The sequence below is a fragment of the Staurois parvus genome, unplaced genomic scaffold (assembly GCF_062004578.1).
Source record: "Staurois parvus isolate SC_StPar_1 unplaced genomic scaffold, SC_StPar_1.0 ptg001723l, whole genome shotgun sequence".
In the NCBI taxonomy this organism is placed as follows: domain Eukaryota; kingdom Metazoa; phylum Chordata; class Amphibia; order Anura; family Ranidae; genus Staurois; species Staurois parvus.
This window is the reverse complement of record NW_028319519.1, coordinates 144,979-171,889: the sequence shown is the minus strand read 5'-3', so window position 1 is coordinate 171,889 and position 26,911 is coordinate 144,979. Positions and strand designations below refer to the sequence as shown.

At 46.2% G+C, this 26,911-nt stretch overlaps 1 protein-coding gene across 1 annotated transcript; it reads right to left on the bottom strand.

The window, feature by feature from the left end:
- Positions 1-24,785: 24,785 nt before the first annotated feature.
- LOC149434616 (uncharacterized) lies at positions 24,786-26,361 on the bottom strand. The gene is made up of 2 exons (XM_089663573.1): positions 25,668-26,361; positions 24,786-25,565 (listed from the first exon to the last, which is right to left on the bottom strand). Exons 1-2 carry the CDS (start codon positions 26,358-26,360, stop codon positions 24,786-24,788), a joined length of 1,473 nt encoding a protein of 490 aa, XP_089519699.1. The 5' UTR covers position 26,361.
- Positions 26,362-26,911: the final 550 nt, after the last annotated feature.

Here is a 26,911-nt window from a genome sequence, read left to right as displayed (position 1 = left end):
TCTTTAGCACTGCTGTTATCCAATTCGCTCCCTCCCTCCTGCGAATGTCATCCATCCACTGCGTGTCTCGTGCTTTTTTGTTTTCACATTTTCTCTCCACCTCCTCTCTTTTTTCCCTCCTTCTCTGTTCCTCCACCTCTCTTTTTTCCTTCCTTCTCTGTTCCTCCGCCTCTCTTTTTTTCCCTCCTTCTCTGTTCCTCCTCCTTTCTCTTCTTCTCCATCATCTTCTGCTCTAATTCCATCTTTTCCGCCTTCCTTTTCCTGCGATCTTCTTCATACCACCTCTTGATGACATGCTCGTAGCTATCCGATTTCTTAGACTATAGAGATGATTGGCACCATTCTGGTCTCCAATCAGCGCTATGGTTATTTTTTGCTCTATAAAAAAAAGACTGACAATTTTGAGAAAAAAACAATATTTTGGACTTTTTGCTATAACACACGCCCAGTAAAAAAATTTAAAAATCAAATTTTGTCATAAACTTAGGCCAAAATGTATTCTGCGACATGTCTTTGCTAAACAAAAATCCCAATACGTGTAAATTAATTGGTTTACGTGAAAGTTATAGCATTTACAAATGGCGGTGTGTATATATACTAGAATTTAAATTTTTTTATACTAATAGTGGCAGCGATCAGCGACCTATGGAGGCGATCAGTGAATTATGGCGGGACTGTGGCAGACATTCTGACACTGGGGGAAAACTGACTTGGGGTCACTGACATCCCCAGTGACACCAATATAGAGATCAGTGTAAAAATAAACCCACTGCCACTATGTAATTATTGGGGAGGAAGGGGTTAACTTTTGGAGAAAATCAAAGGGTTAACTGTGTGAGCGGAGTGTTTCACTAGGGGGCGGTAATGTGTTCTTCACAGGTACACACTGGTCTGGAAAGCTAAACTCTGCTATCTGGTACAGTGTGCTGGAAACTGACAGGGAGGAGAGCTGCAGTGTAAACACATTTTTCTCCTTCACTGACGTGCGTTGATGAGGTGGCACTTATAGGCAGCACTAATGGGCACTGATAGGCTGCACTGATGGGCGTTGATAAGAAGGCACTGATGATGCTGTACTGACATGCAGCAATGATGGGCACTGAGAGTTGGGACTGGTGGGCACTGATAGGCTGCACTGGTGGACATTGATGAGGAGGCACTGATGATGCTGCACTGATATGCAGCAATGATGGGCACTGATAGGCGGCACTGACTTGACAGCACTGACTGGCACTGCTAGATGCTGATCATCAGGGCACTGATCATCACTGCCAATCTGCTGTGTGACATTTGCCGGTTATCGGCAGTACTTTCCTCGTGCCGTCAAAACGTGAGGAAAGTGCTACTGATAACCGGCAAATGTATTTACTCGGTGATCTGCTGTGTCATTGGAGACAGCTGATCACGTGGTAAAAGGCCGCTGTGATTGGCCTTTATTTCATCACACGATCAGCTGTGTCCGTAGGTTGTGAAGTGGTTACAATTGTCCTATTGTTGGCCAATTGCACACTGCTGTATTCTCTGCGGTATCTTTTTTTTTTCACTTTTTTCAAAATGTTATTGATTTCAACAAAGAGGTGATGCAGAGTAATAAAAGCGTTTAGAAGTGCTGTAATGACATTTCTGAGCAGATGACATTCAGGTAACACACTATATTCGTATATACAGGATGAACTCCAGGAAGAGATGACGTGCATCCTGACCCGGGTATCAACCAAAACAAAGAGAGAAAAAAAAGAGAGCTACATAAGGTACGTTGAAGCAATTCAAGCCAAGTATTGTCATCATATAATCATCGATGGGGGTGATCAGATGGGTTTCACCACAGATATTCCGGTGACAGGCAGAAACTATGTGATGAGAGGGTCACTGGAGAGATCATTTAGTCAGGGTGACCAATTTGCTAGAAATTTGGGGATTTTTAAATGAGCTTTAGCAAACACATATTCCATATTTAGAATTTGGTTAGGAATGGAAATAAGTTGTGGAATATTTGGTGGTGTTTGATTTTTCCAGGTGCGAGCAACAGATAGGCGTGCTGCTATCAAGATGTGTGTGATAATGGAGTGGTACTGACTAAGCCATCGCTCCAGGCTAATTCCGAGCAGCGCCAGTTGGGGTGTAAGATCATGGGATATACCTGGAATTCTTCTAATTAGGGACTGTACATCAATCCAAAAGGAAATTAAAATAGGGCAAGTCCACCAGATGTGTACTGTTGTTCCTCTATGGCCACAATTTCTCCAGCAAGCTGGAGAGTTGGATGGAAAGAGATGGGAGAGGTTTGCTGGTGTGTAATACCAGTTGTGAAGGATTTTTGGGCTCTCTCCCAGTGGATGAGATTTCTAGAGAATCGTAGGGTAGATTGAGTTGCTGCATGCCATTCGGTTAAATCCAGCTGGAAGTTGAACGATTTGTCCCAAGTTTCCATGGAAGGCAATATTTGTTCTGCGCATTGGGAATGTAGCAGTTTATAGATGTGTGAGATTCCTTTTAACGAGGATGATGGATGTTCAAAGAAGAGTATGATATCTCTCTGCAGTATCTTAATTCTTTCATTAAAACCTCAGTCTGAGCTCTTTGTCTCTAGTAAATTTGGGCCTAGTCTTGTCATGGGAATTGTCCTGCCATTGTCCTCCATGTAGTAAAAAAACCTGTTAATGCATTTCATGTTTTCTCTAGTACATTTTAACCAGTTCTCTCATTAGAAAAATGCCCTGCTGCTGGCTAATGTTACATGTTTATCCTCTGCAGTCACTCAAAGTGGAACTTTCTCTATCAACATGGACTATTTTAAATCCTTATGCTGCTAGCATGACTAAATGGATAGGAAGTATATCATATTTATTTGGTTTACATATTTTTTTTCACATTTCTTCAGTTACTTCCTGTTTTCCAGCTTAGAAGAAATTGTCCAGCAGCAGGATAGATGAAAAAAGGGACATCCACGGTGAACTACCGGCTGATTTCTTTCCACCTTTGAAATCGGGCCTTTTACCATCTGATGAAAAAGCATGTCGCTAATAATGATAAATAGAAAAAAAAATGATTTTAAAACTGAAATGATTCAGATTGGAATGCTGCTGCTTTATGTAAGCCAAGCTAGATGGAAAAGAAAAAAAATCAATTTCACAGCCCCAATATGCACTGCCAAGGTACACTGTTACACTCGGTTCACATCTGTGCTGGTGGTGCCGCTGCAGGACCCGCACAAATACCTGCAGCCGCACCACCCACACAGAGGAAGGCGGGGGCCAATAATTCTAATGGCACACCACCCACACTGGAAATCGCAACCATACTGGGTTCCCGTGCGGGCTGCGATTTCCTAAGTAGTGCAGGGACTTCTTCCCTGCGTGTCCCGGGGCACGGGGGTCCATGCAAATGAATGCAAATCGCGGCCCGCACGACCGCACAGATGTGAACCCGGGGTAACTGGGACTGTCAGTGAAAATCATACTGTTCTGTAACTCCATACACAGATTCAAGGCATTCCCAAACATATTATTAACCCCTTGCCCTCCTGAGGATTTACGCCCCTTCCTGACCTGGCCATTTTTCATGATACGGCGCTGCGTTACTATAACTGACAATTGTGCGGTCCCAAATTAAATTTACGTCCTTTTTTTTCCCACGAATGGAGCTTTGATTGATTGGTATTTGTTTTTATTTTTTGCACTATAAACAAAAAAAGACCGAAAATTTTGAAAAAAACCCCCATATTTTTAACTTTTTGCTATTAACCATTTGCCGCCCGCCCTATGGCCGAATGGCGGCCGGCAAATGTCATCAGCGTTCCGGGTGGACGCCATATTGCGTCCTCCCGCACATGTGCAGATTGCGCTCCTGCAGAGCCGCGCAGCGGAGCGATCTGTCACCGGTGTCCGTGTACCTCGGACACGGCCGATGACAGATCTGGGTATCGGCCCCCGTTGCCGGTACCATGTGACCTGCGGTGACCAATCACAGCAGGTCACATGACAGTTGTATACAATGGATGGCTTCATTCATGCCATCCATTGTATACTAGTGTCTAGCTGTGAATGGTCACAGCTAATCACATGCACATGTCGTGATTAGCTGTGGCCAAATCACAGCTAAGCACAAAAAAAAAAAAAACCCTGAATGAATCGATGTCATTCAGGTAAATGATTGCTTATAGCAAAGTCATTCTTTGCTATAAGCAAATTGTGTGAAAAAAAAAAAAAAAATACTGATCATATTGGTGACAATATGTAAAAAAAAAAATAGTGAAACTAACTTTTTTCATTTTTTCATTTTCGGAAAAATTATGACAAAAAAAATACAACTTCAAAAAATTTGCCATGCCTGTTATGAAGTACGTCGGACTGTCTACTCTGCAAAAAGGGGTCATTTGGGGGATATCTGTACTATCCTGGCATTTGGGGGATATCTGTACTGTCCTGACATTTGGGGGATATCTGTACTGTTCTGACATTTGGGGGATATCTGTACTGTCCTGACATTTGGGGGATATCTGTACTGTCCTGACATTTGGGGGATATCTGTACTGTTCTGACATTTGGGGGATATCTGTACTGTCCTGACATTTGGGGGATATCTGTACTGTTCTGACATTTGGGGGATATCTGTACTGTTCTGACATTTGGAGGATATCTGTACTGTTCTGACATTTGGGGGATATCTGTACTGTCCTGACATTTGGGGGATATCTGTACTGTCCTGACATTTGGGGGATATCTGTACTGTTCTGACATTTGGGGGATATCTGTACTGTTCTGACATTCTTGGACCTCAAGAAATTAGATTGGCCGTCAGTACTTCAGGATTGATCAATATTCAGATCTATACCATAGATTGTGAACTCTATAACTTTCCTACAAACTAAAAAACACATCGTAATTTGGGTTATTTTCACCAAAGACATGGAGCAGAATACATCTCGGCCTAAATTTATGAAGAACAATTATTTATTTGCAAACTTGTATAACAGAAACAAAGAAAAACGTGTGTTTTTTTCAAAATTTTTGGTCTTTTTTTTGTTAATTTAGCAAAAAATAAAAACCCCAGCAGTGATTAAATACCACCAAAAGAAAGCTCTAGTTGTGTGAAGAAAATGATAACATTTTAGTTTGGGTACAATGTTGTATGACCGCGCAATTGTCATTCAAAGTGTGAGAGCGCTGAAACCTGAAAACTGGCCTGGGCAGGAAGGTGTAAAATTGCCCGGTATTGAATTGGTCAATCATGGGCAGTAAAATTTTTAAAAAAATCTACATTTCTTCATAAATTGAGGCCAATGTATTCTGTGACATGTCTTTGCTAAATAAAAATCCCAATACGTGTAAATTAATAGGCTTTTGTGAAAGCCATAACCTTTGATACTGAACCTCGTGACACGGAAAATTGGCGACTTCAGTCACAGAGGCACCAGCTAAGCGGCACCAACAATTTGCCCAATCTCAGTCCCTTGGCAGTGGGGGGAGGGGGGCAGAAGGGGTACCTGCCCTGGGTGCCACGTTGAGGGGGGTGTGCTGGAGATTGGTTCCGCTCCTCATTGACTGAGTGACTTTAGGCTCACTCTTGCTGGAAGGAGGATTTGTCTTTCTCCTCCCTCCAGGCTGCAGAGGGCAGCAGAGAGCCGGGATGCTGGCAGCCCTTCTATCCCTCTGCCTTGTTTTTGGATCCCTTACCTGAGCTGAGGGGAAGGGGACATGAATGGCGGACTGAAGAAAACCATGTGAGTCAGATATTATCCCATATATACAGCTAAGAAAAGTGAGGCCAGCCTGGGCCGTATTGTATGTTTATCACCCTATAAATGTCCCTGGGGGAGGGGGGGGGGACTGTCATGGCTGCTTAGCAACTGACTTCACACTGCTGATAGGTCTGGACCGGGCCTACGGTATTTCTGAGCACACATGTATTGTACGCCGTCCACACCGAGTACATGTATGGAGGGATTGTACGCTGTCCACACCGAGTACATGTATGGAGGCTTTGTACGCCGTCCACACCGAGTACATGTATGATGGGATTGTGCGCCGTCCGCACCGAGTACATGTATGGAGGGATTGTACGCCGTCTGCACCGAGTACATGTATGGAGGGATTGTACGCCGTCTGCACCGAGTACATGTATGGAGGGATTGTACGCCGTCTGCACCGAGTACATGTATGGAGGGATTGTACGCCGTCCGCACCGAGTACATGTATGGAGGGATTGTACGCCATCCGCATCGAGTACATGTATGGTGGGATTGTACGACGTCCGCACAGAGTACATGTATGGTGGGATTGTACGCCATCTGCACCGAGTACATGTATGGTGGGATTGTACCCCATCCACACCGAGTACATGTATGGTGGGATATTACGCCGTCCGCACCGAGTACATGTATGGAGGGATTGTACGCCGTCCGCACCGAGTACATGTATGGAGGGATTGTACGCCGTCCGCACCGAGTACAAGTATGGAGGGATTGTACGCCGTCCGCACCGAGTACATGTATGGAGGGATTGTACGCCGTCCGCACCGTGTACATGTATGGTTGGATTGTACGCCGTCCGCACCGAGTACATGTATGGTGGGATTGTACGCCGTCCGCACCGAGTACATGTATGGAGGGATTGTACGCCGTCCGCACCGAGTACATGTATGGAGGGATTGTACGCCGTCCGCACCGAGTACATGTATGATGGGATTGTACGCCGTCCGCACCGAGTACATGTATGATGGGATTGTACGCCGTCCGCACCGAGTACATGTATGGAGGGATTGTACGCCGTCCGCACCGAGTACATGTATGATGGGATTGTACAAGGCCGGGCTTCAATCAGAATGTCCTAGGCCACCTTTTTAAAGACCCGGCCTTTCCTGGCACTCTTTGTTTACATCTAAAAATCAGTCATTTCTTGCTAGAAAATTACCGAGAACCCCCAAATATTATGAATTTTTTTTAGCAGAAGCCCTGGAGAATAAAATGGAGATCATTGCAATGTTTTATGTCACACGGTTTTTGCGCAGCAGTTTTTCAAATGCATTTTTATTGGAAGAAAACACTTTAATAAAAAAGAAAGTAAAAAAAAACAAACAAACCACAATATATACCCCCTTTACCAGTTTGGAGTTACAGAGGTCTATTCTTAGAATTACCGTATTTTTCGCTCCATAAGACGCACCTAGGTTTTAGAGGAGAAAACAGGAAAAAAATATTCGGAACCAATGGACTGCAGACATAGTACAGGAGATGACCAGAGACTGCGGACACAGTACAGGAGATGACCAGAGACTGCGGACACAGTACAGGAGATGACCAGAGACTGCGGACACAGTACAGGAGATGACCAGAGACTGCGGACACAGTACAGGAGATGACCAGAGACTGCGGACACAGCACAGGAGATGACCAGAGACTGCGGACACAGCACAGGAGATGACCAGAGACTGCGGACATAGTACAGGAGATGACCAGAGACTGCGGACACAGTACAGGAGATGACCAGAGACTGCGGACACAGTACAGGAGATGACCAGAGACTGCGGACACAGTACAGGAGATGACCAGAGACTGCGGACACAGTACAGGAGATGACCAGAGACTGCGGACACAGTACAGGAGATGACCAGAGACTGCGGACACAGTACAGGAGATGACCAGAGACTGCGGACACAGTACAGGAGATGACCAGAGACTGCGGACACAGTACAGGAGATGACCAGAGACTGCGGACACAGCACAGGAGATGACAAGAGACTGCGGACACAGCACAGGAGATGACCAGAGACTGCGGACACAGTACAGGAGATGACCAGAGACTGCGGACACAGCACAGGAGATGACAAGAGACTGCGGACACAGCACAGGAGATGACCAGAGACTGCGGACACAGCACAGGAGATGACCAGAGACTGCGGACACAGCACAGGAGATGACCAGAGACTGCGGACACAGCACAGGAGATGACCAGAGACTGCGGACACAGCACAGGAGATGACCAGAGACTGCGGACATAGCACAGGAGATGACCAGAGACTGCGGACATAGCACAGGAGATGACCAGAGACTGCGGACATAGCACAGGAGATGACCAGAGACTGCGGACATAGCACAGGAGATGACCAGAGACTGCTCACATAGTACAGGAGATGACCAGAGACTGCGGACATAGCACAGGAGATGACCAGAGACTGCGGACACAGTACAGGAGATGACCAGAGACTGCGGACACAGTACAGGAGATGACAGTACAGGAGATGACCAGAGACTGCGGACAGTACAGGAGATGACCAGAGACTGCGGACAGTACAGGAGATGACTGCTGACCTTTGGGGAGGGGGGGGGAGGGGGTGTCTGAATTTGACAGGTACCCGCTCTTACTTCCGCGGAGTTGTTCTTTAGTTAGTGTCCGCTCTGCAGCGGGACCTTACCTGTTCCTCTATCCAGCCACCTGCTGTCTTCCCGGCTTCTGTAGTGTGGGCGCTCTGCTTGACAGCCGGGTGCCCAGTGCGCATGAGCGAGAAGTCCTGCGCTTTGTGATTGGTCCGGCGGCTTCTGGGATCTGTCATGTGTCCCAGGTGCCGCCTTACCATTCACAAAGAGCACCGCTTCTTGCGCATGCGCACTTGGCACCCGGTTGTCAAGTTGATCGCCCACACTACAGAAGCCGGAAGACAGCGCGCCGCTGGATAGAGGAACAGGTAAGGTCCCGCTGCAGAGCTGAGCGGCCGGCCTGTATTCTGACACGGCGACGGTGGAAATACCGGACCAGCCGCTCCATATTCGCTCCATAAGACACACTGACATTTACCTCTTTTTTTGGGGAAAAAAGTGAGTCTTATGGAGCGAAAAATACGGTATTTCGCTCACTTTGATGTTCGCGGCGATACCTCACGTGTGGTGCGATCACCCTTTACATATGTGGGCGTGACCTACATGTGTGTTCACCACTGCGCGCAAGCACAGGGGGACGGGGGTGCTATAATTTTTTTTTTATTATTTTATGTTGTTTTTTTTTTTGTTTGTTTTTTTTACACTGTCCTTTTACTTTTTTTTTAATCAGTTTTTTTGCTACCGCAAGAAATGTAAACATCGCATGCGATAACAATACAGCATGACAGGTCCTCTTTATGGAGAGATCTGGGATCTATAAGACTCCATATCTCTCATCTACCTTTTAAAAGCAAAACGCTGGAACAGGAAGTGACATCATGATGATGCTCTGATCTTCCTAGGCCATAGAGATGAGTGAAGGCCATCTTTCCTCCACTCATTGCTATGCCCTGCTGCGGCAGATCGGTTCCCAGAGCTACATCGTCATAAATTTAGGCCAAAATGTATTCTGTGACATGTCTTTGCTAAATAAAAATCCCAATACGTGTAAATTAATAGGTTTTCGTGAAAGTTATAGCGTTTACAAATGGCGGTATATATACTGGGATATTTTTTTTTTTATACTAGTAATGGCAGCAATCAGCGAGTTAGAGTGGGACTGCGGCGGGCATTCTGACCATAACTGACACTGACTAACTGCCACTGACATCTCCAGTGACACTAATACAGTGATCACGTATATACACATGATTTTGCGCAGCCCCACCTCCCTGTAGCAGTACTTCTGCTATAGGGTGGTCAGGAAGCGGTTAAAATGGTTTGTGTATTTTCATTGCTGCCTTTGAAGCCACATAACATACCCTGTCCCTGCTGTATAGTGTATTTATTTGGTACATGCCCCCCTTGGCAGCGCACAGCTTCTCGGGATTTTTTATATACAGTGGTAGCCTATTAGCTCTAAGAATGGCCAGAATTCAGCAACAAGATTCATTCCCTATAGACTCCGCCTCTAAGTTGGGGTTTCCCTCATTTTGAATGAGATCCACCCTGGAAGAACTAAACTCCGGCAAATTCTCCCGTCACTAAATCCGATGCTGCAGCTCCATCTGGTCCCATCGCATTCTGCATTGAATGTAAAGTATAAAGAGACCTGAGAAACAATGACCTGACTCCCTGGTTTATGATCAGCGGAAACCCCATGAAAAAGGGGTGTGGCCTTAATATATGGGACTGAGTGGATATCACAGCTATTTTTCACCTCGGGGTCAGTAGCAGATAGATGAGCGGTACTGAGATTGAGCTCTGCAGTCACTTTTGCAGCAGTTGTCTTCTTATTCCGGGTCACAATCCATGGCAATGTCCATTTGTCTTTTTCGGTCAGGTAAACATGTGGACCGCGCTTATTGCTTATCTGACCACATTTTCCCAGGAACTGCCTACGCCGTCATAACCTTTGATACTGAACCTCGCGACACGGGAAATTCGCGACTTCAGTCACAGAGGCACCAGCTAAGCGGCACCAACAATTTGCCCAATCTCAGTCCCTTGGCGGTGGGGGGAGGGGGGCAGAAGGGGTACCTGCCCTGGGTGCCACGTTGAGGGGGGTGTGCTGGAGATTCGTCCCGCTCCTCATTGACTGAGTGACTTTAGGCTCACTCTTGCTGGAAGGAGGATTTGTCTTTCTCCTCCCTCCAGGCTGCAGAGTGCAGCAGAGAGCCGGGATGCTGGCAGCCCTTCTATCCCTCTGCCTTGTTTTTGGATCCCTTACCTGAGCTGAGGGGAAAGGGACATGAATGGCGGACTGAAGAAAACCATGTGAGTCAGATATTATCCCATATATACAGCTGAGAAAAGTGAGGCCAGCCTGGGCCGTATTGTATGTTTATCACCCTATAAATGTCCCTGGGGGAGGGGGGGGGACTGTCATGGCTGCTTAGCAACTGACTTCACACTGCTGATAAGTCTGGACCGGGCCTACGGTATTTCTGAGCACACATGTATTGTACGCCGTCCACACCGAGTACATGTATGGTGGGATTGTACGCCGTCCGCACCGAGTACATGTATGGAGGGATTGTACGCCGTCCACACCGAGTACATGTATGGTGGGATTGTACGCCGTCCGCACCGAGTACATGTATGGAGGGATTGTACGCCGTCCACACCGAGTACATGTATGGTGGGATTGTACGCCGTCCACACCGAGTACATGTATGGTGGGATTGTACGCCGTCCACACCGAGTACATGTATGGAGGGACTGTACGCCGTCCGCACCGAGTACATGTATGGAGGGATTGTACGCCGTCCGCACCGAGTACACGTATGGAGGGATTGTACGCCGTCCACACCGAGTACATGTATGGAGGGATTGTACGCCGTCCGCACCGAGTACATGTATGGAGGGATTGTACGCCGTCCACACCGAGTACATGTATGGAGGGATTGTACGCCGTCCGCACCGAGTACACGTATGGTGGGATTGTACGCCGTCCGCATAGAGTACATGTATGGTGGGATTGTACTCCGTCCGCACCGAGTACATGTATGGAGGGATTGTACGCCGTCCGCACCGAGTACACGTATGGAGGGATTGTACGCCGTCCGCACCGAGTGAATTTTACTATCCATAGGCGACACTTTAACCGATTATCGCCGCCCGATAGCAGAAATATTGCTACAGGGCAGCAGCGGTGCGCAGAATCACCTATATATATAAAGTGGAAGTTACGGAGTGGCCATTTTGGAAAAGGTATTCATCCAGTTTTGCCAGTAGGAGTGTATGCTAAGACACCTTGCTTGTGTGTAAGCACATTTCATTATTAACCCCTCGCTCTCCTGAGGATTTACCCCCCTTCCTGACCACGCCTCTTTTTGCTACTCGGCGCTGCACTAATTCAACTGATAATTGCGCGGTCATGCAATGCTGCACCCAAACGAAATTTACGTCCTTTTTTTCACACAAATAGAGCTTTCTTTCGGCGGTATTTGATCACCTCTGCACTTTTTATTTTTCACGCTATTAACAAAAAAATACCAAAAATTTTGAAGAAAAACAATATTTTTAACTTTCAGCTATAAAAAATATATAGTAAACTCAAAGTTAGTTATAAATTTAGGCCAAAATGTATTCTGCTACATGGTTTTGGTTAAAAAAATCCCAATAAGTGTAAATTGATTGCTTTGTGTTAAAGTTATAGCGTCTACAAACTGTGGTACAGATACTGCAATTTACATCATCTTGCTATACAGCGCTGCGGTAGCTTAACAGACAATTGCGCGGTCATGCAATACGGTACATAAATGAAATTTACATCCTTTTTTTCCCACAAATTGAGCTTTCTTTCGGTGGTATTTGATTGCCTGTGTGTTTTTTTTATTTTTTGCTCTATAAAAAAAAGGCTGACAATTTTGAGAAAAAAAAACAATATTTTTTTTTTCATTATACTAATAATGGCGGCGATCAGCGACTTATGGCGGAGATCAGCGATGACCGTGATCAGCGACTTATGGCAGGACTGCGGCGGACATTTTGGCACTGGGGGGGAACTGACTTGGAGTCACTGACATCCCCAGTGACACCAATACAGTGATCAGTGCAAAAAAAAACACTGACACTACTAATGGCACTGGGGAGGAAGGGGTTAACTTTTTTATTAAATGAAAGGGTTAACTGTGTGAGGGAAGTGTTTTACTAGTGGGTGGGGTGTGTACTTCACAGGAACACGCTGATCCCCAGAGATAGTCTTCTCTCAGGTCCAGCATGCTCTGAACTGACAAATAGCAGAGCTGCAATGTAAACACTGCAGCCGTGCCATCTGTCAATGATTACCGGTAATCGCCGACACCCGGCGGCTAATGACCCGCCGTGATCCGGTAATGGACTCCCGCTGTCGCAATCTGTCGTTATAGCGCTGCGTTACTATAACTGACAAATGCGCGGTCCCAAATTAAATTTATGTCCTTTTTTCCCACAATGGAGCTTTCATTCTGTGGTATTTGATTGATTGGTATTTGTTGTTTTGCACTATAAAAAAAACGAGAATTTTGAAAAAAAAAAAACATATTTGTGACTTTTTGCTATTAACCACGTGCCGCCCTGCCACTGCATATATACGTGTGCAGGGCGGCACTGGGGCGCAAAAGCACGTTTTAAAACGGGCTTCGCGCTCTCGACGTTTTCACGGGCAGGGGGCGCGTGCTCCCGCCGACCCGCGGGTGACACCATTTGATCCCGGAGGGATCAATCATTCGATTTCAGCCAGTGATGTCTGGCTGAAATCAGATGATCGGTCCCTGTCCTATCCTGTCCTGTGTTGACAGTTACACAGGACAGGATATGATGTCATTCTTCTCTGCCTGGACACATTCCATTCCAGACAGAGAAGAAGACATCCAAATTGTGAGTAAAACAGCACATACCCACAGTTAGAACACTGCAGGACACATTTAACCCCCTGATCACACCCCCCCCAGTAAACCCCTTCACTGCCCTGTCACCAGTGTCACTGATCAGTGAACCGATTTTTACTGATCACTATATCAGTGTCGCTGGCGACTTCCGATAGTGTTAGCGCCCCTCCCAGATAGCGCCAGTTTGCCCGCCAGTACACCAGTAATCCCGTTTAATCCCTTAATCCCCCCCAGTTAACCCCTTCACTGCCCTGTCACCAGTGTCACTGATCAGTGAACCGATTTTTACTGATCACTGTATCAGTGTCGCTGGTAACTTCCGATAGTGTTAGCGCCCCTCCCAGATAGCGCCAGATTGCCCGCTAATGCACAATCCCGTCTAACATCTTGATCGCCCCCCCCCTGAGTTAACCCCCTTCACTGCCCTGCCACCAGTGTCATTGATCAGTGAACAGATTTTTACTGATCACTGTATCAGTGTCGCTGGTGACTTCCGATAGTGTTAGCGCCCCTCCCAGATAGCGCCAGTTTGCCCGCCAGTACACCAGTAATCCCATTTGACCCCTTTATCGCCCCCCACCCCCCGCCAGTTAACCTTTTCAATGCCCTGTCACCAGTGTCATTGATTACAGTGAACAGATTTTTACTTATCACTGTATTAGTGTCACTGGTGACTTCCGATAGTGTTAGCGCCCCTCCCAGATAGCGCCAGTTTTCCCGCTAATCCACAGGATTTTTTTTACCAAAAACTTGTAGCAGAATACATTTTGGCTTAAATTTATGACTAACTTTGAGTTTACAATATAGGGTCAGGGGTCATGCAGCCTCATAGGGCAGTCATAGGAGAATGAAAACTCCTCCTACTAGCTTTAACCAGTGCTCTGCTGGACACTGATAGAAGTCACAAGGCTGCTGTATGCTGCTGATGAGTAAAGGTATTTAGCAGTTTATATTTACGAAAATAATTGCATTTCCGTGTTTTGTGTACTGTGGGAGACCAGATATGGTGAATGCAGGGCCCAGGGAGAGCGGATATAGTGAATGCAGGGTTCGGGGAGACCAGATATAGTGAATGCAGGGTCCGGGAAGACCAGATATAGTGAATGCAGGGCCCAGGGAGAGCGGATATAGTGAATGCAGGGTCTGGGGTGACTAGATATAGTGAATGCAGGGTTCGGGGAGACCAGATATAGTGAATGCAGGGTTCGGGGAGACCAGATATAGTGAATGCAGGGCCCGGGGAGAGCGGATATAGTGAATGCAGGGTCCGGGAAGACCAGATATAGTGAATGCAGGGTCCGGGAAGACCGGATATAGTGAATGCAGGGTCCGGGGAGACCGGATATAGTGAATGCAGGGTTCGGGGAGACCAGATATAGTGAATGCAGGGCCCGGGGAGAGCGAACATAGTGAATGCAGGGTCTGGGGTGACTAGATATAGTGAATGCAGGGTCCGGGGAGACCAGATATAGTGAATACCACGTACTAAATAGTGAAGCGCTCCAAAATTACCTAAGAAAATTCCCTATATGCATATCATAAATACCAACTGAACCTGAAATAGTCAATACCATAAGGTGATAAAAAATATAAACTAAGTCTATTGGTGAGAAACTAAAATACATGAATACCTCATATATAAACCAATCATTAATACCTCATAATTAATCTGTGATGGAAAATAACAAATTAAAAATTCATAATAGATACTCAAATAGCAGTGATATAAAATCAATAATCATAACAATATTAATTCATAATAAAATAAAAAATGTGACAATCCGTGATAAATCGTGACAAACCTATAGATCAAAATAAATTGTGATTCTTCATCAAATAAATACGTAATACATAAATTCTGTGATAAAACCATATATTAGAATAAAAAGAAATCTACTTAATTCTGTGATAAATAAATGAACACTGTGTCTAAAATAAACTCAGAAAGTCCATGCATATAATGTGAAAACACTCTGTGATCTTCACTTCTAGTGCCCAAAAAGGAATCCTCCAATGGCAGCAATGCCTGCTCACCTCCCCACCTCGACCCACACAGGGCCACAAGGCAAAGACTCTCCTCAAAGGCAATCCTTTACTCCAGGCAGCTCAGCAAGGGACCTCAGGACTTCCACTCCACCTCCTGTGCAGGAGGCAGACATTCCATACTGTCTCATGCAGGCAACCTGTTTGAATCAGTGACGGGTGGCAGGCTGCACAGATCTCCAAGCTAATCCCAGAATATACATCAGCTCTGTGTTCACCGGTCTGTTTTGGATGCAGAAGTTGCCGGTTTTACGTTGTTTGATGTAGTTGTTGTCTTTTCGGGTTTCTCCTGTGTGTTGCAGAGGCCAAAGACCGGTGAACACAGAGCTGATGTATATTCTGGGATTAGCTTGGAGATCTGTGCAGCCTGCCACCCGTCACTGATTCAAACAGGTTGCCTGCATGAGACAGTATGGAATGTCTGCCTCCTGCACAGGAGGTGGAGTGGAAGTCCTGAGGTCCCTTGCTGAGCTGCCTGGAGTAAAGGATTGCCTTTGAGGAGAGTCTTTGCCTTGTGGCCCTGTGTGGGTCGAGGTGGGGAGGTGAGCAGGCATTGCTGCCATTGGAGGATTCCTTTTTGGGCACTAGAAGTGAAGATCACAGAGTGTTTTCACATTATATGCATGGACTTTCTGAGTTTATTTTAGACACAGTGTTCATTTATTTATCACAGAATTAAGTAGATTTCTTTTTATTCTGATATATGGTTTTATCACAGAATTTATGTATTACGTATTTATTTGATGAAGAATCACAATTTATTTTGATCTATAGGTTTGTCACGATTTATCACGGATTGTCACATTTTTTATTTTATTATGAATTCATATTGTTATGATTATTGATTTTATATCACTGCTATTTGAGTATCTATTATGAATTTTTAATTTGTTATTTTCCATCACAGATTAATTATGAGGTATTAATGATTGGTTTATATATGAGGTATTCATGTATTTTAGTTTCTCACCAACAGACTTAGTTTATATTTTTTATCACCTTATGGTATTGACTATTTCAGGTTCAGTTGGTATTTATGATATGCATATAGGGAATTTTCTTAGGTAATTTTGGAGCGCTTCACTATTTAGTACGTGGTATTTATGACTTATTGGTTGAGGTAGAGTGATAGCAGCTGTAAGATAGGGACATATCCATATTAAGCGCAGGAGGACATCCCCCCCTCAGATATAGTGAATGCAGGGTCCAGGGAGGCCAGATATAGTGAATGCGGGGTCCAGGGAGGCCAGATATAGTGAATGCAGGGTCCGGGGAGAGCGGATATAGTGAATGCAGGGTCCGGGAGAGAGGATATAGTGAATGCAGGGTCCGGGGAGAGCGGATATAGTGAATGCAGGGTCCGGGGAGACCGGATATAGTGAATGCGGGGTCTGGGAGAGAGGATATAGTGAATGCAGGGTCCGGGGAGAGCGGATATAGTGAATGCGGGGTTCGGGGAGAGCGGATATAGTAAATGCGGGGTCCGGGGAGACCGGATATAGTGAATGCAGGGTCCGGGGAGAGCGGATATAGTGAATGCGGGGTCCGGGAGAGCGGATATAGTGAATGCGGGGTCCGGGAGAGAAGATATAGTGAATGCGGGGTCCGGGGAGAGCGGATATAGTGAATGCGGGGTTCGGGGAGACCAGATATAGTGAATGCAGGGTCCGGGGAGACCAGATATAGTGAATGCAGGGTTCGGGGAGAGCGGATATAATGAATGCAGGGCCAATATGAGGCAGATAGACACAAACTGTAGGAGAGCTACAGGTTCAGGTCTGGTTACTGACCTGCACCATGCAATAGAAATAAGATATACCTGTGCTACAATCCAAACAGTCTATATATGTACAGTATATAACCCATCAGGTGCTAAAGGGGTGTGACCACATGTTTAAACTAAAAATTCTGACAACTCTCTGCACGTTTCTTAAACCTCCTTTCTAGCAAACTTTGCACAAAAACAGGGATTTTTAGTTTACATACATTGCAATATATGTTTAAGCCGGCCAACTACGTCAAAGTAATCCCTCTCTGGCCAGTCCCTAATCTACGCTGCAAAGTACTTGCTTATAGCATACTTATTTATTTTTTACAGGTACTTATATAGGGCCGTCAATTATGCAGCGATTTTACATATAACTTTAAATACATGCGCTAATGTGACAAATCATATACAGTATGACAAAATAGAATAAAATATGTTGCCGCTGTTCCTAAAGTGAAAAACACTTTAAATAATAATAAATCAATAATACAGCACAAACAATGCTTCAATGTGAAATAGTGAAAAAGTCCCCAACAAACTGTCCTTCAAAGAGATTTTTCTGTTGCAGGTGAAATGCGAAAAATTAGAATATCGTGCAAAAGGTCATTTATTTCAGTGCAGCAACTTAAAAGGTGAGACTAATATATGAGATAGACTCATTACATGCAAAGCAAGATAGTTCAAGCCGTGATTTGTCATCATTGCGATGATTATGGCTTACAGCTCATGAAATACATTACTGAAATAAATGAACTTTTCCACGATATTCTAATTTTTTGAGTTTCGGACCCCTGCAAATCATGGAGGGGTCTGAAATTCACATTGTAGGTCCATTCCCACTCTGAGAGACAGAATTGAAAAACAAAATTCAGGAAATCACATTGTATGATTTTTAAAGAATTTATTTGTCTTGCACTGCTGAACATAAATATTTGAACACCTGAGAAAATCAGTGTTATTATTTGGTACAGAAGCCTTTGTCTGCAATTACAGAGGTCAGACGTTTCCTGTAGTTCTTGACCAGGTTTGCACACACTGCAACAGTGATTTTGGCCCACTCCTCCACACAGATCTCCTCTAGATCTGTCATGTTTTGGGGCTGGTCTCATCTGACCACATGACTTTCCCCCATGCCTCCTCTGGATCATCCAGATGGTCATTGGCAAACCTCAGACAGGCTTGGACATGTGATGACTCGAGCAGGGGAACCTTCCGTGCAATGCATGATTTGAAACCATGACGGCGTAGTGTTCTACCGACAGTGACCTTTGAAACTGTGGTCCCAGCTCTCTTCATGTCATTGACCAGCTCCTCCCTTGTAGTTCTGGGCTGATTCCTCACCTTTCTTATCATCAGTGATACCCCACGAGGTGAGACCCCAGTCCGAGGGAGACTGACAGTCATCTTTAGCCTTTTCCATTTTCTAACAATTGCTCCAACAGTTGATCTATTTTCACCAAGCTGCTTGGCAATAGCCCCGTAGCCCTTTCCAGCCTTGTGGAGGTCCACAATTTTGTCTCTGGTGTCTTTTGACAGCTCTTTGGTCTCGCCCATGGTAGTAGGCGTCTCACTGACTGTGGGGTAGACAGGTATCTTTAAAGAGCTCAGACAGGTGCTACTACGTTAGATTAATGAGTGGAGTAGAGGTGGACCTTTTAAAGGCACAGTAACAGGTATTTGAGACCCAGAATTCTTGCTGTTTCTTAGGTGTTCAAATACTTATGTTCAGCAGTGCAAGACAAATACATTCTTTAAAAATCATACAATGTGATTTCCTGACATTTTTGTTTTAATTCTGTCTCTCAGAGTGGAAATGCACCTACAATGTGAATTTCAGACCCCTCCATGATTTCTAAGTGGGAGAACTTGCAAAATCGCAGGGTGTTCAAATACTTCTGTTCCTCACTGTATATCCAACAAGGGATATCCTTTATATCAAAGAGACATCCTCCATGTCCAGCAAAGAGACATCCTCTATATCCAGCAAGTGATATCACCCATATCCAGCAAGTGATATCACCCATATCCATCAAGGGATATCACCCATATCCATCAAGGGATATCACCCATATCCATCAAGGGATATCACCCATATCCAGCAAGGGATATCACCCATATCCAGCAAGGGATATCACCCATATCCAGCAAGGGATATCACCCATATCCAGCAAGGGATATCACCCACATCCAGCAAGGGATATCACCCACAGCCAGCAAGGGATATCACCCACAGCCAGCAAGGGATATCGCCCACAGCCAGCAAGGGATATCGCCCACAGCCATCAAGGGATATCGCCCACATCCATCAAGGGATATCGCCCACATCCATCAAGGGATATCGCCCACATCCATCAAGGGATATCGCCCACATCCATCAAGGGATATCGCCCACATCCATCAAGGGATATCGCCCACATCCATCAAGGGATATCACCCACATCCAGCAAGGGAAATCACCCACATCCAGCAAGGGAAATCACCCACATCCAGCAAGGGAAATCACCCACATCCAGCAAGGGAAATCACCCACATCCAGCAAGGGAAATCACCCACATCCAGCAAGGGAAATCACCCACATCCAGCAAGGGATATCACCCACATCCAGCAAGGGATATCACCCACATCCAGCAAGGGATATCACCCACATCCAGCAAGGGATATCACCCACATCCATCAAGGGATATCACCCACATCCATCAAGGGATATCACCCACATCCAGCAAGGGATATCACCCACATCCAGCAAGGGATATCACCCATATCCGGCAAAGAGACATCCTCCATAGCCAGCAAGGGTTATCACCCATATCCATCAAGGGATATCACCCATATCCATCAAGGGATATCGCCCATATCCAGCAAAGGATATCACCCATATCCAGCAAAGGATATCACCCATATCCAGCAAAGGATATCACCCATATCCAGCAAAGGATATCACCCATATCCAGCAAGGGATATCACCCATATCCAGCAAGGGATATCACCCATATCCAGCAAGGGAAATCACCCATATCCAGCAAGGGAAATCACCCATATCCAGCAAGGGAAATCACCCATATCCAGCAAGGGAAATCACCCATAGCCAGCAAGGGATATCACCCATATCCAGCAAGGGAAATCACCCATATCCAGCAAGGGAAATCACCCATATCCAGCAAGGGAAATCACCCATATCCAGCAAGGGCAATCACCCATATCCAGCAAGGGAAATCACCCATATCCAGCAAGGGAAATCACCCATATCCAGCAAGGGAAATCACCCATATCCAGCAAGGGAAATCACCCATATCCAGCAAGGGAAATCACCCATATCCAGCAAGGGAAATCACCCATATCCAGCAAGGGAAATCACCCATAGCCAGCAAGGGAAATCACCCATAGCCAGCAAGGGATATCACCCATATCCATCAAGGGATATCACCCATATCCATCAAGGGATATCACCCATATCCATCAAGGGATATCACCCATATCCATCAAGGGATATCACCCATATCCATCAAGGGATATCACCCATATCCATCAAGGGATATCACCCATATCCATCAAGGGATATCACCCATATCCAGCAAGGGAAATCACCCATATCCAGCAAGGGAAATCACCCATATCCAGCAAGGGAAATCACCCATATCCAGCAAGGGAAATCACCCATATCCAGCAAGGGAAATCACCCATAGCCAGCAAGGGAAGTCACCCATAGCCAGCAAGGGAAGTCACCCATAGCCAGCAAGGGAAGTCACCCATAGCCAGCAAGGGAAGTCACCCATAGCCAGCAAGGGCTGTCACCCATAGCCAGCAAGGGATATCACCCATATCCATCAAGGGATATCACCCATATCCATCAAGGGATATCACCCATATCCATCAAGGGATATCACCCATATCCATCAAGGGATATCACCCATATCCAGCAAGGGTTATCACCCATATCCAGCAAGGGATATCAACCATATCCAGCAAGGGAAATCACCCATATCCAGCAAGGGAAATCACCCATAGCCAGCAAGGGATATCACCCATAGCCAGCAAGGGCTATCACCCATAGCCAGCAAGGGCTATCACCCATAGCCATCAAGGGCTATCACCCATAGCCATCAAGGGCTATCACCCATATCCATCAAGGGATATCACCCATATCCATCAAGGGATATCACCCATATCCATCAAGGGATATCACCCATATCCATCAAGGGATATCACCCATATCCATCAAGGGATATCACCCATATCCATCAAGGGATATCACCCATATCCATCAAGGGATATCACCCATATCCATCAAGGGATATCACCCATATCCATCAAGGGATATCACCCATATCCAGCAAGGGATATCAACCATATCCAGCAAGGGAAATCACCCATAGCCAGCAAGGGAAATCACCCATAGCCAGCAAGGGATATGACCCATAGCCAGCAAGGGATATGACCCATAGCCAGCAAGGGATATGACCCATAGCCAGCAAGGGATATGACCCATAGCCAGCAAGGGATATGACCCATAGCCAGCAAGGGATATGACCCATAGCCAGCAAGGGATATGACCCATAGCCAGCAAGGGATATGACCCATAGCCAGCAAGGGATATGACCCATAGCCAGCAAGGGATATGACCCATAGCCAGCAAGGGATATGACCCATAGCCAGCAAGGGATATGACCCATAGCCAGCAAGGGATATGACCCATAGCCAGCAAGGGATATGACCCATAGCCAGCAAGGGATATGACCCATAGCCAGCAAGGGATATGACCCATAGCCAGCAAGGGATATGACCCATAGCCAGCAAGGGATATGACCCATAGCCAGCAAGGGATATGACCCATAGCCAGCAAGGGATATGACCCATAGCCGGCAAAGAGACATCCTCCATTGCCAGCAAGGGCTATCACCCATAGCCAGCAAGGGATATCACCCATAGCCAGCAAGGGCTATCACCCATAGCCATCAAGGGCTATCACCCATATCCATCAAGGGATATCACCCATATCCATCAAGGGATATCACCCATATCCATCAAGGGATATCACCCATATCCATCAAGGGATATCACCCATATCCATCAAGGGATATCACCCATATCCATCAAGGGATATCACCCATATCCATCAAGGGATATCACCCATATCCATCAAGGGATATCACCCATATCCATCAAGGGATATCAACCATATCCAGCAAGGGAAATCACCCATAGCCAGCAAGGGAAATCACCCATAGCCAGCAAGGGAAATCACCCATAGCCAGCAAGGGATATCACCCATAGCCAGCAAGGGATATGACCCATAGCCAGCAAGGGATATCACCCATAGCCAGCAAGGGATATGACCCATAGCCAGCAAGGGATATGACCCATAGCCAGCAAGGGATATGACCCATAGCCAGCAAGGGATATGACCCATAGCCAGCAAGGGATATGACCCATAGCCAGCAAGGGATATGACCCATAGCCAGCAAGGGATATGACCCATAGCCAGCAAGGGATATGACCCATAGCCAGCAAGGGATATGACCCATAGCCAGCAAGGGATATGACCCATAGCCAGCAAGGGATATGACCCATAGCCAGCAAGGGATATGACCCATAGCCAGCAAGGGATATGACCCATAGCCAGCAAGGGATATGACCCATAGCCAGCAAGGGATATGACCCATAGCCAGCAAGGGATATGACCCATAGCCGGCAAAGAGACATCCTCCATTGCCAGCAAGGGCTATCACCCATAGCCAGCAAGGGATATCACCCATAGCCAGCAAGGGATATCACCCATATCCGGCAAAGAGACATCCTCCATAGCCAGCAAGGGTTATCACCCATAGCCAGCAAGGGATATCACCCATAGCCAGCAAGGGCTATCACCCATAGCCAGCAAGGGAAATCACCCATAGCCAGCAAGGGAAATCACCCATAGCCAGCAAGGGAAATCACCCATAGCCAGCAAGGGAAATCACCCATAGCCAGAAAGGGATATCACCCATAGCCAGCAAGGGCTATCACCCATAGCCAGCAAGGGCTATCACCCATAGCCAGCAAGGGAAATCACCCATAGCCAGCAAGGGAAATCACCCATAGCCAGCAAGGGAAATCACCCATAGCCAGCAAGGGAAATCACCCATAGCCAGCAAGGGAAATCACCCATAGCCAGCAAGGGATATGACCCATAGCCAGCAAGGGATATGACCCATAGCCAGCAAGGGATATGACCCATAGCCAGCAAGGGATATGACCCATAGCCAGCAAGGGATATGACCCATAGCCAGCAAGGGATATGACCCATAGCCAGCAAGGGATATGACCCATAGCCAGCAAGGGATATGACCCATAGCCAGCAAGGGATATGACCCATAGCCAGCAAGGGATATGACCCATAGCCAGCAAGGGATATGACCCATAGCCAGCAAGGGATATCACCCATAGCCAGCAAGGGATATCACCCATAGCCAGCAAGGGATATCACCCATAGCCGGCAAAGAGACATCCTCCATTGCCAGCAAGGGCTATCACCCATAGCCAGCAAGGGATATCACCCATATCCGGCAAAGAGACATCCTCCATAGCCAGCAAGGGTTATCACCCATAGCCAGCAAGGGATATCACCAATAGCCAGCAAGGGATATCACCCATAGCCAGCAAGGGATATCACCCATAGCCAGCAAGGGATATCACCCATAGCCAGCAAGGGCTATCACCCATAGCCAGCAAGGGCTATCACCCATAGCCAGCAAGGGCTATCACCCATAGCCAGCAAGGGAAATCACCCATAGCCAGCAAGGGAAATCACCCATAGCCAGCAAGGGAAATCACCCATAGCCAGCAAGGGAAATCACCCATAGCCAGCAAGGGAAATCACCCATAGCCAGCAAGGGAAATCACCCATAGCCAGCAAGGGATATGACCCATAGCCAGCAAGGGATATGACCCATAGCCAGCAAGGGATATCACCCATAGCCAGCAAGGGATATCACCCATAGCCAGCAAGGGATATCACCCATAGCCAGCAAGGGATATCACCCATAGCCGGCAAAGAGACATCCTCCATTGCCAGCAAGGGCTATCACCCATAGCCAGCAAGGGATATCACCCATATCCGGCAAAGAGACATCCTCCATAGCCAGCAAGGGTTATCACCCATAGCCAGCAAGGGTTATCACCCATAGCCAGCAAGGGATATCACCAATAGCCAGCAAGGGATATCACCCATAGCCAGCAAGGGATATCACCCATAGCCAGCAAGGGATATCACCCATAGCCAACAAGGGATATCACCCATATCCGGCAAAGAGACATCCTCCATAGCCAGCAAGGGTTATCACCCATAGCCAGCAAGGGATATCACCCATAGCCAGCAAGGGCTATCACCCATAGCCAGCAAGGGCTATCACCCATAGCCAGCAAGGGAAATCACCCATAGCCAGCAAGGGAAATCACCCATAGCCAGCAAGGGAAATCACCCATAGCCAGCAAGGGAAATCACCCATAGCCAGCAAGGGATATCACCCATAGCCAGCAAGGGATATCACCCATAGCCAGCAAGGGATATCACCCATAGCCAGCAAGGGATATCACCCATAGCCAGCAAGGGATATCACCCATAGCCAGCAAGGGATTTTAACCATATCAAGCAAAGAGATATCCTCTATATCCAGCAAGGGATATCACCCTTATCCAGCAACAGACTAACAGACTAAAATATCTAATCTTTAGCTCCTGCTTTCTGATTGTTTCTTCCGCTTCCTATTGTTTATCTTATTTTTTCTGTCGTGAGATCTTCTCTGTGCCGCAGCCACTGTTCTTTCATTTTCTTTTCCTTTCTTTTTGCTTCCTCCTCTTTCAATCTCTCCATCATTCTCCAATCACTTTCTTCAATTCTCTTCTGTTCTTCTCTCTTCTTCTCTGCTTGTCTCCTTGTAGCCTCCTTTTTCCTGCGATCTTCTTCCAGACACTTCTCCTCCTCTTCTTTTTTCTTTTCCCATCTTTTCCCCTCTCCAGCTGTGAGTCTGTCCATCATTTTCTGTACCTCTTCTTCCCTTTTCTTCCGGTTTTTTCTCATCTCCTCTGCTCTTTTGCATATATCCTCCTCTCTTTTGCGATCTAGATCCAGCCGCTTCTTCTCTTCTTCTCTCCTGTTTTCCCATCTCTGGGCCTGCCCAGCTCTGAATTTGTCCATCATTTTCTGTTCCTCTTCTTCCTTTTTCTTCCGTTCTTCTTTCCTTTCCTCTGCTTTTCTCCTTTTAACCTCCTCTCCCTTGCGAACTTGGTCCTGCTGCTCCTCCCCTTCTCTTTTTTTGTATTCCCATCTTATCGCCTGCTTTTCTCTGAGTCTGACCATTGTTTTCTGCTCCCTTTCTTCCCTTTCCTTTCGTTCTTCTCTCTTCTCCTCTCCTTTTCTCCATTTATCCTCCTCTATCTTGCGATCCTCTTCCAGCAGGTGATCCTCTTCTTTTTTTGTGTTTTCCCATCTTCTGGCCTCCCTATCTATGAATCTGCCCAGCCTTCTCTGATCCTCTCCTTCCTTTTTCTTCTCTGCTTTTCTCTTCTCCTCTGCTTCTTTCCATTCAGCGTCTTCCCTCCTGTAACCTTCCTCCAGCCACTTCTCCTCATCTCTTTGCCTCTGCCTCTCCACTTCCATCTCTCTGGTTTTTGCCTCCATATATCTTAAACTTTCCTCCCTTCTCTTCTCCTCTTCTCTTTCCTTTCTCTTCTGTACTTCTCTTGTCTTCCTCAAATTAGCTAACTCCTGCGTGAAATATTCTTCCTGCTGCTTCTCCTCTTCTCTTTTTCTTTTTTCCCATTTTACCGCCCCCTCATCTCTGAGTTCCTCCATCTTCCTCAGTACCTCTTCCTCTCTACGGTTCTGTTCTTCTTTCCTCTCCGTTGCTTTTCTCCAATGAGCTTCCTCCCTCTTGCGATTTTCTTCCATCTGCTTCTTCTCTTCTGTTTTTTTGCGTTCCCATTTTCTTGCCTCATCATCTCTGAGTTTTTCCATCATTCTCTGTTCCTCTTTTTCCTTTCTCTTCTGATCTCGTCTCTTCATCTCTGCTGTTAACCACTTAGCTTCCTCCCTCCTTCGAACTTCTTCCTGCTGCTGCCTCTCTTCTATTATTTTGTTTTCCCATTTTCTCTTCTCATCCTCTCGGAGTTTGTCCATCTTTTTCTGTTCCTCCTTTTTCTTTCTCCTCTGTTCTGCTTGTCTCTTTTCCTCTGTTTTTTTCCAATTCTCTTCCTCCCTCTTGCGAAATTCTTCCAGCTGCTTCTCCTCTTCTCTTCTTTTGTTTTGCCAATTTCTCGCCTCCTCCTCTCTGATTTTATCCATCATTCTCCGTTCCTCCTCCTCCTTTCTCTTCTGTTCTTCTCTCTTTAGCTCTGCTTTTCTCCAATTAGCTTCCTCCTTCCTGCGAATTTCATCCATCCGCTGCATGTCTTCTATTTTTTTGTTTTCCCATTTTCTCTCCTCCTCCTCTCTGAGTTTTTCCATGTTTTTCTGTTCCTCCTCTTTCTTTCTCCTCTGTTCTGCTTTTCTCTTTTCCTCTGTTTTTTTCCATTTCGCTTCCTCCCTCTTGCAAAATTCTTCCTCTTCTCTTTGTTTGTTTTGCCACTTTCTCTCCTCCTCCTCTCTGATTATATCCACCATTCTCTGTTCCTCCTCCTCCTTTCTCTTCTGTTCTTCTCTCTTTAGCACTGCTGTTATCCAATTCGCTCCCTCCCTCCTGCGAATGTCATCCATCCGCTGCGTGTCTCGTGCTTTTTTGTTTTCACATTTTCTCTCCACCTCCTCTCTTTTTTCCTTCCTTCTCTGTTCCTCCACCTCTCTTTTTTCCTTCCTTCTCTGTTCCTCCGCCTCTCTTTTTTCCCTCCCTCTCTGTTCCT

Excerpts from the sequence above, each read along its gene's own strand:
- LOC149434616 (XM_089663573.1), bottom strand. The coding sequence starts at position 26,360 with ATGATGGATAAAATCAGAGAGGAGGAGGCGAGAAATTGGCAAAACAAA. Across the intron at positions 25,566-25,667 it reads CAAAAACCAGAGAGATGGAA|AAGAAAAAGGAAGGAGAGGA; the intron begins GTGGAGAGGCAG and ends AGAAAAGCAGAG.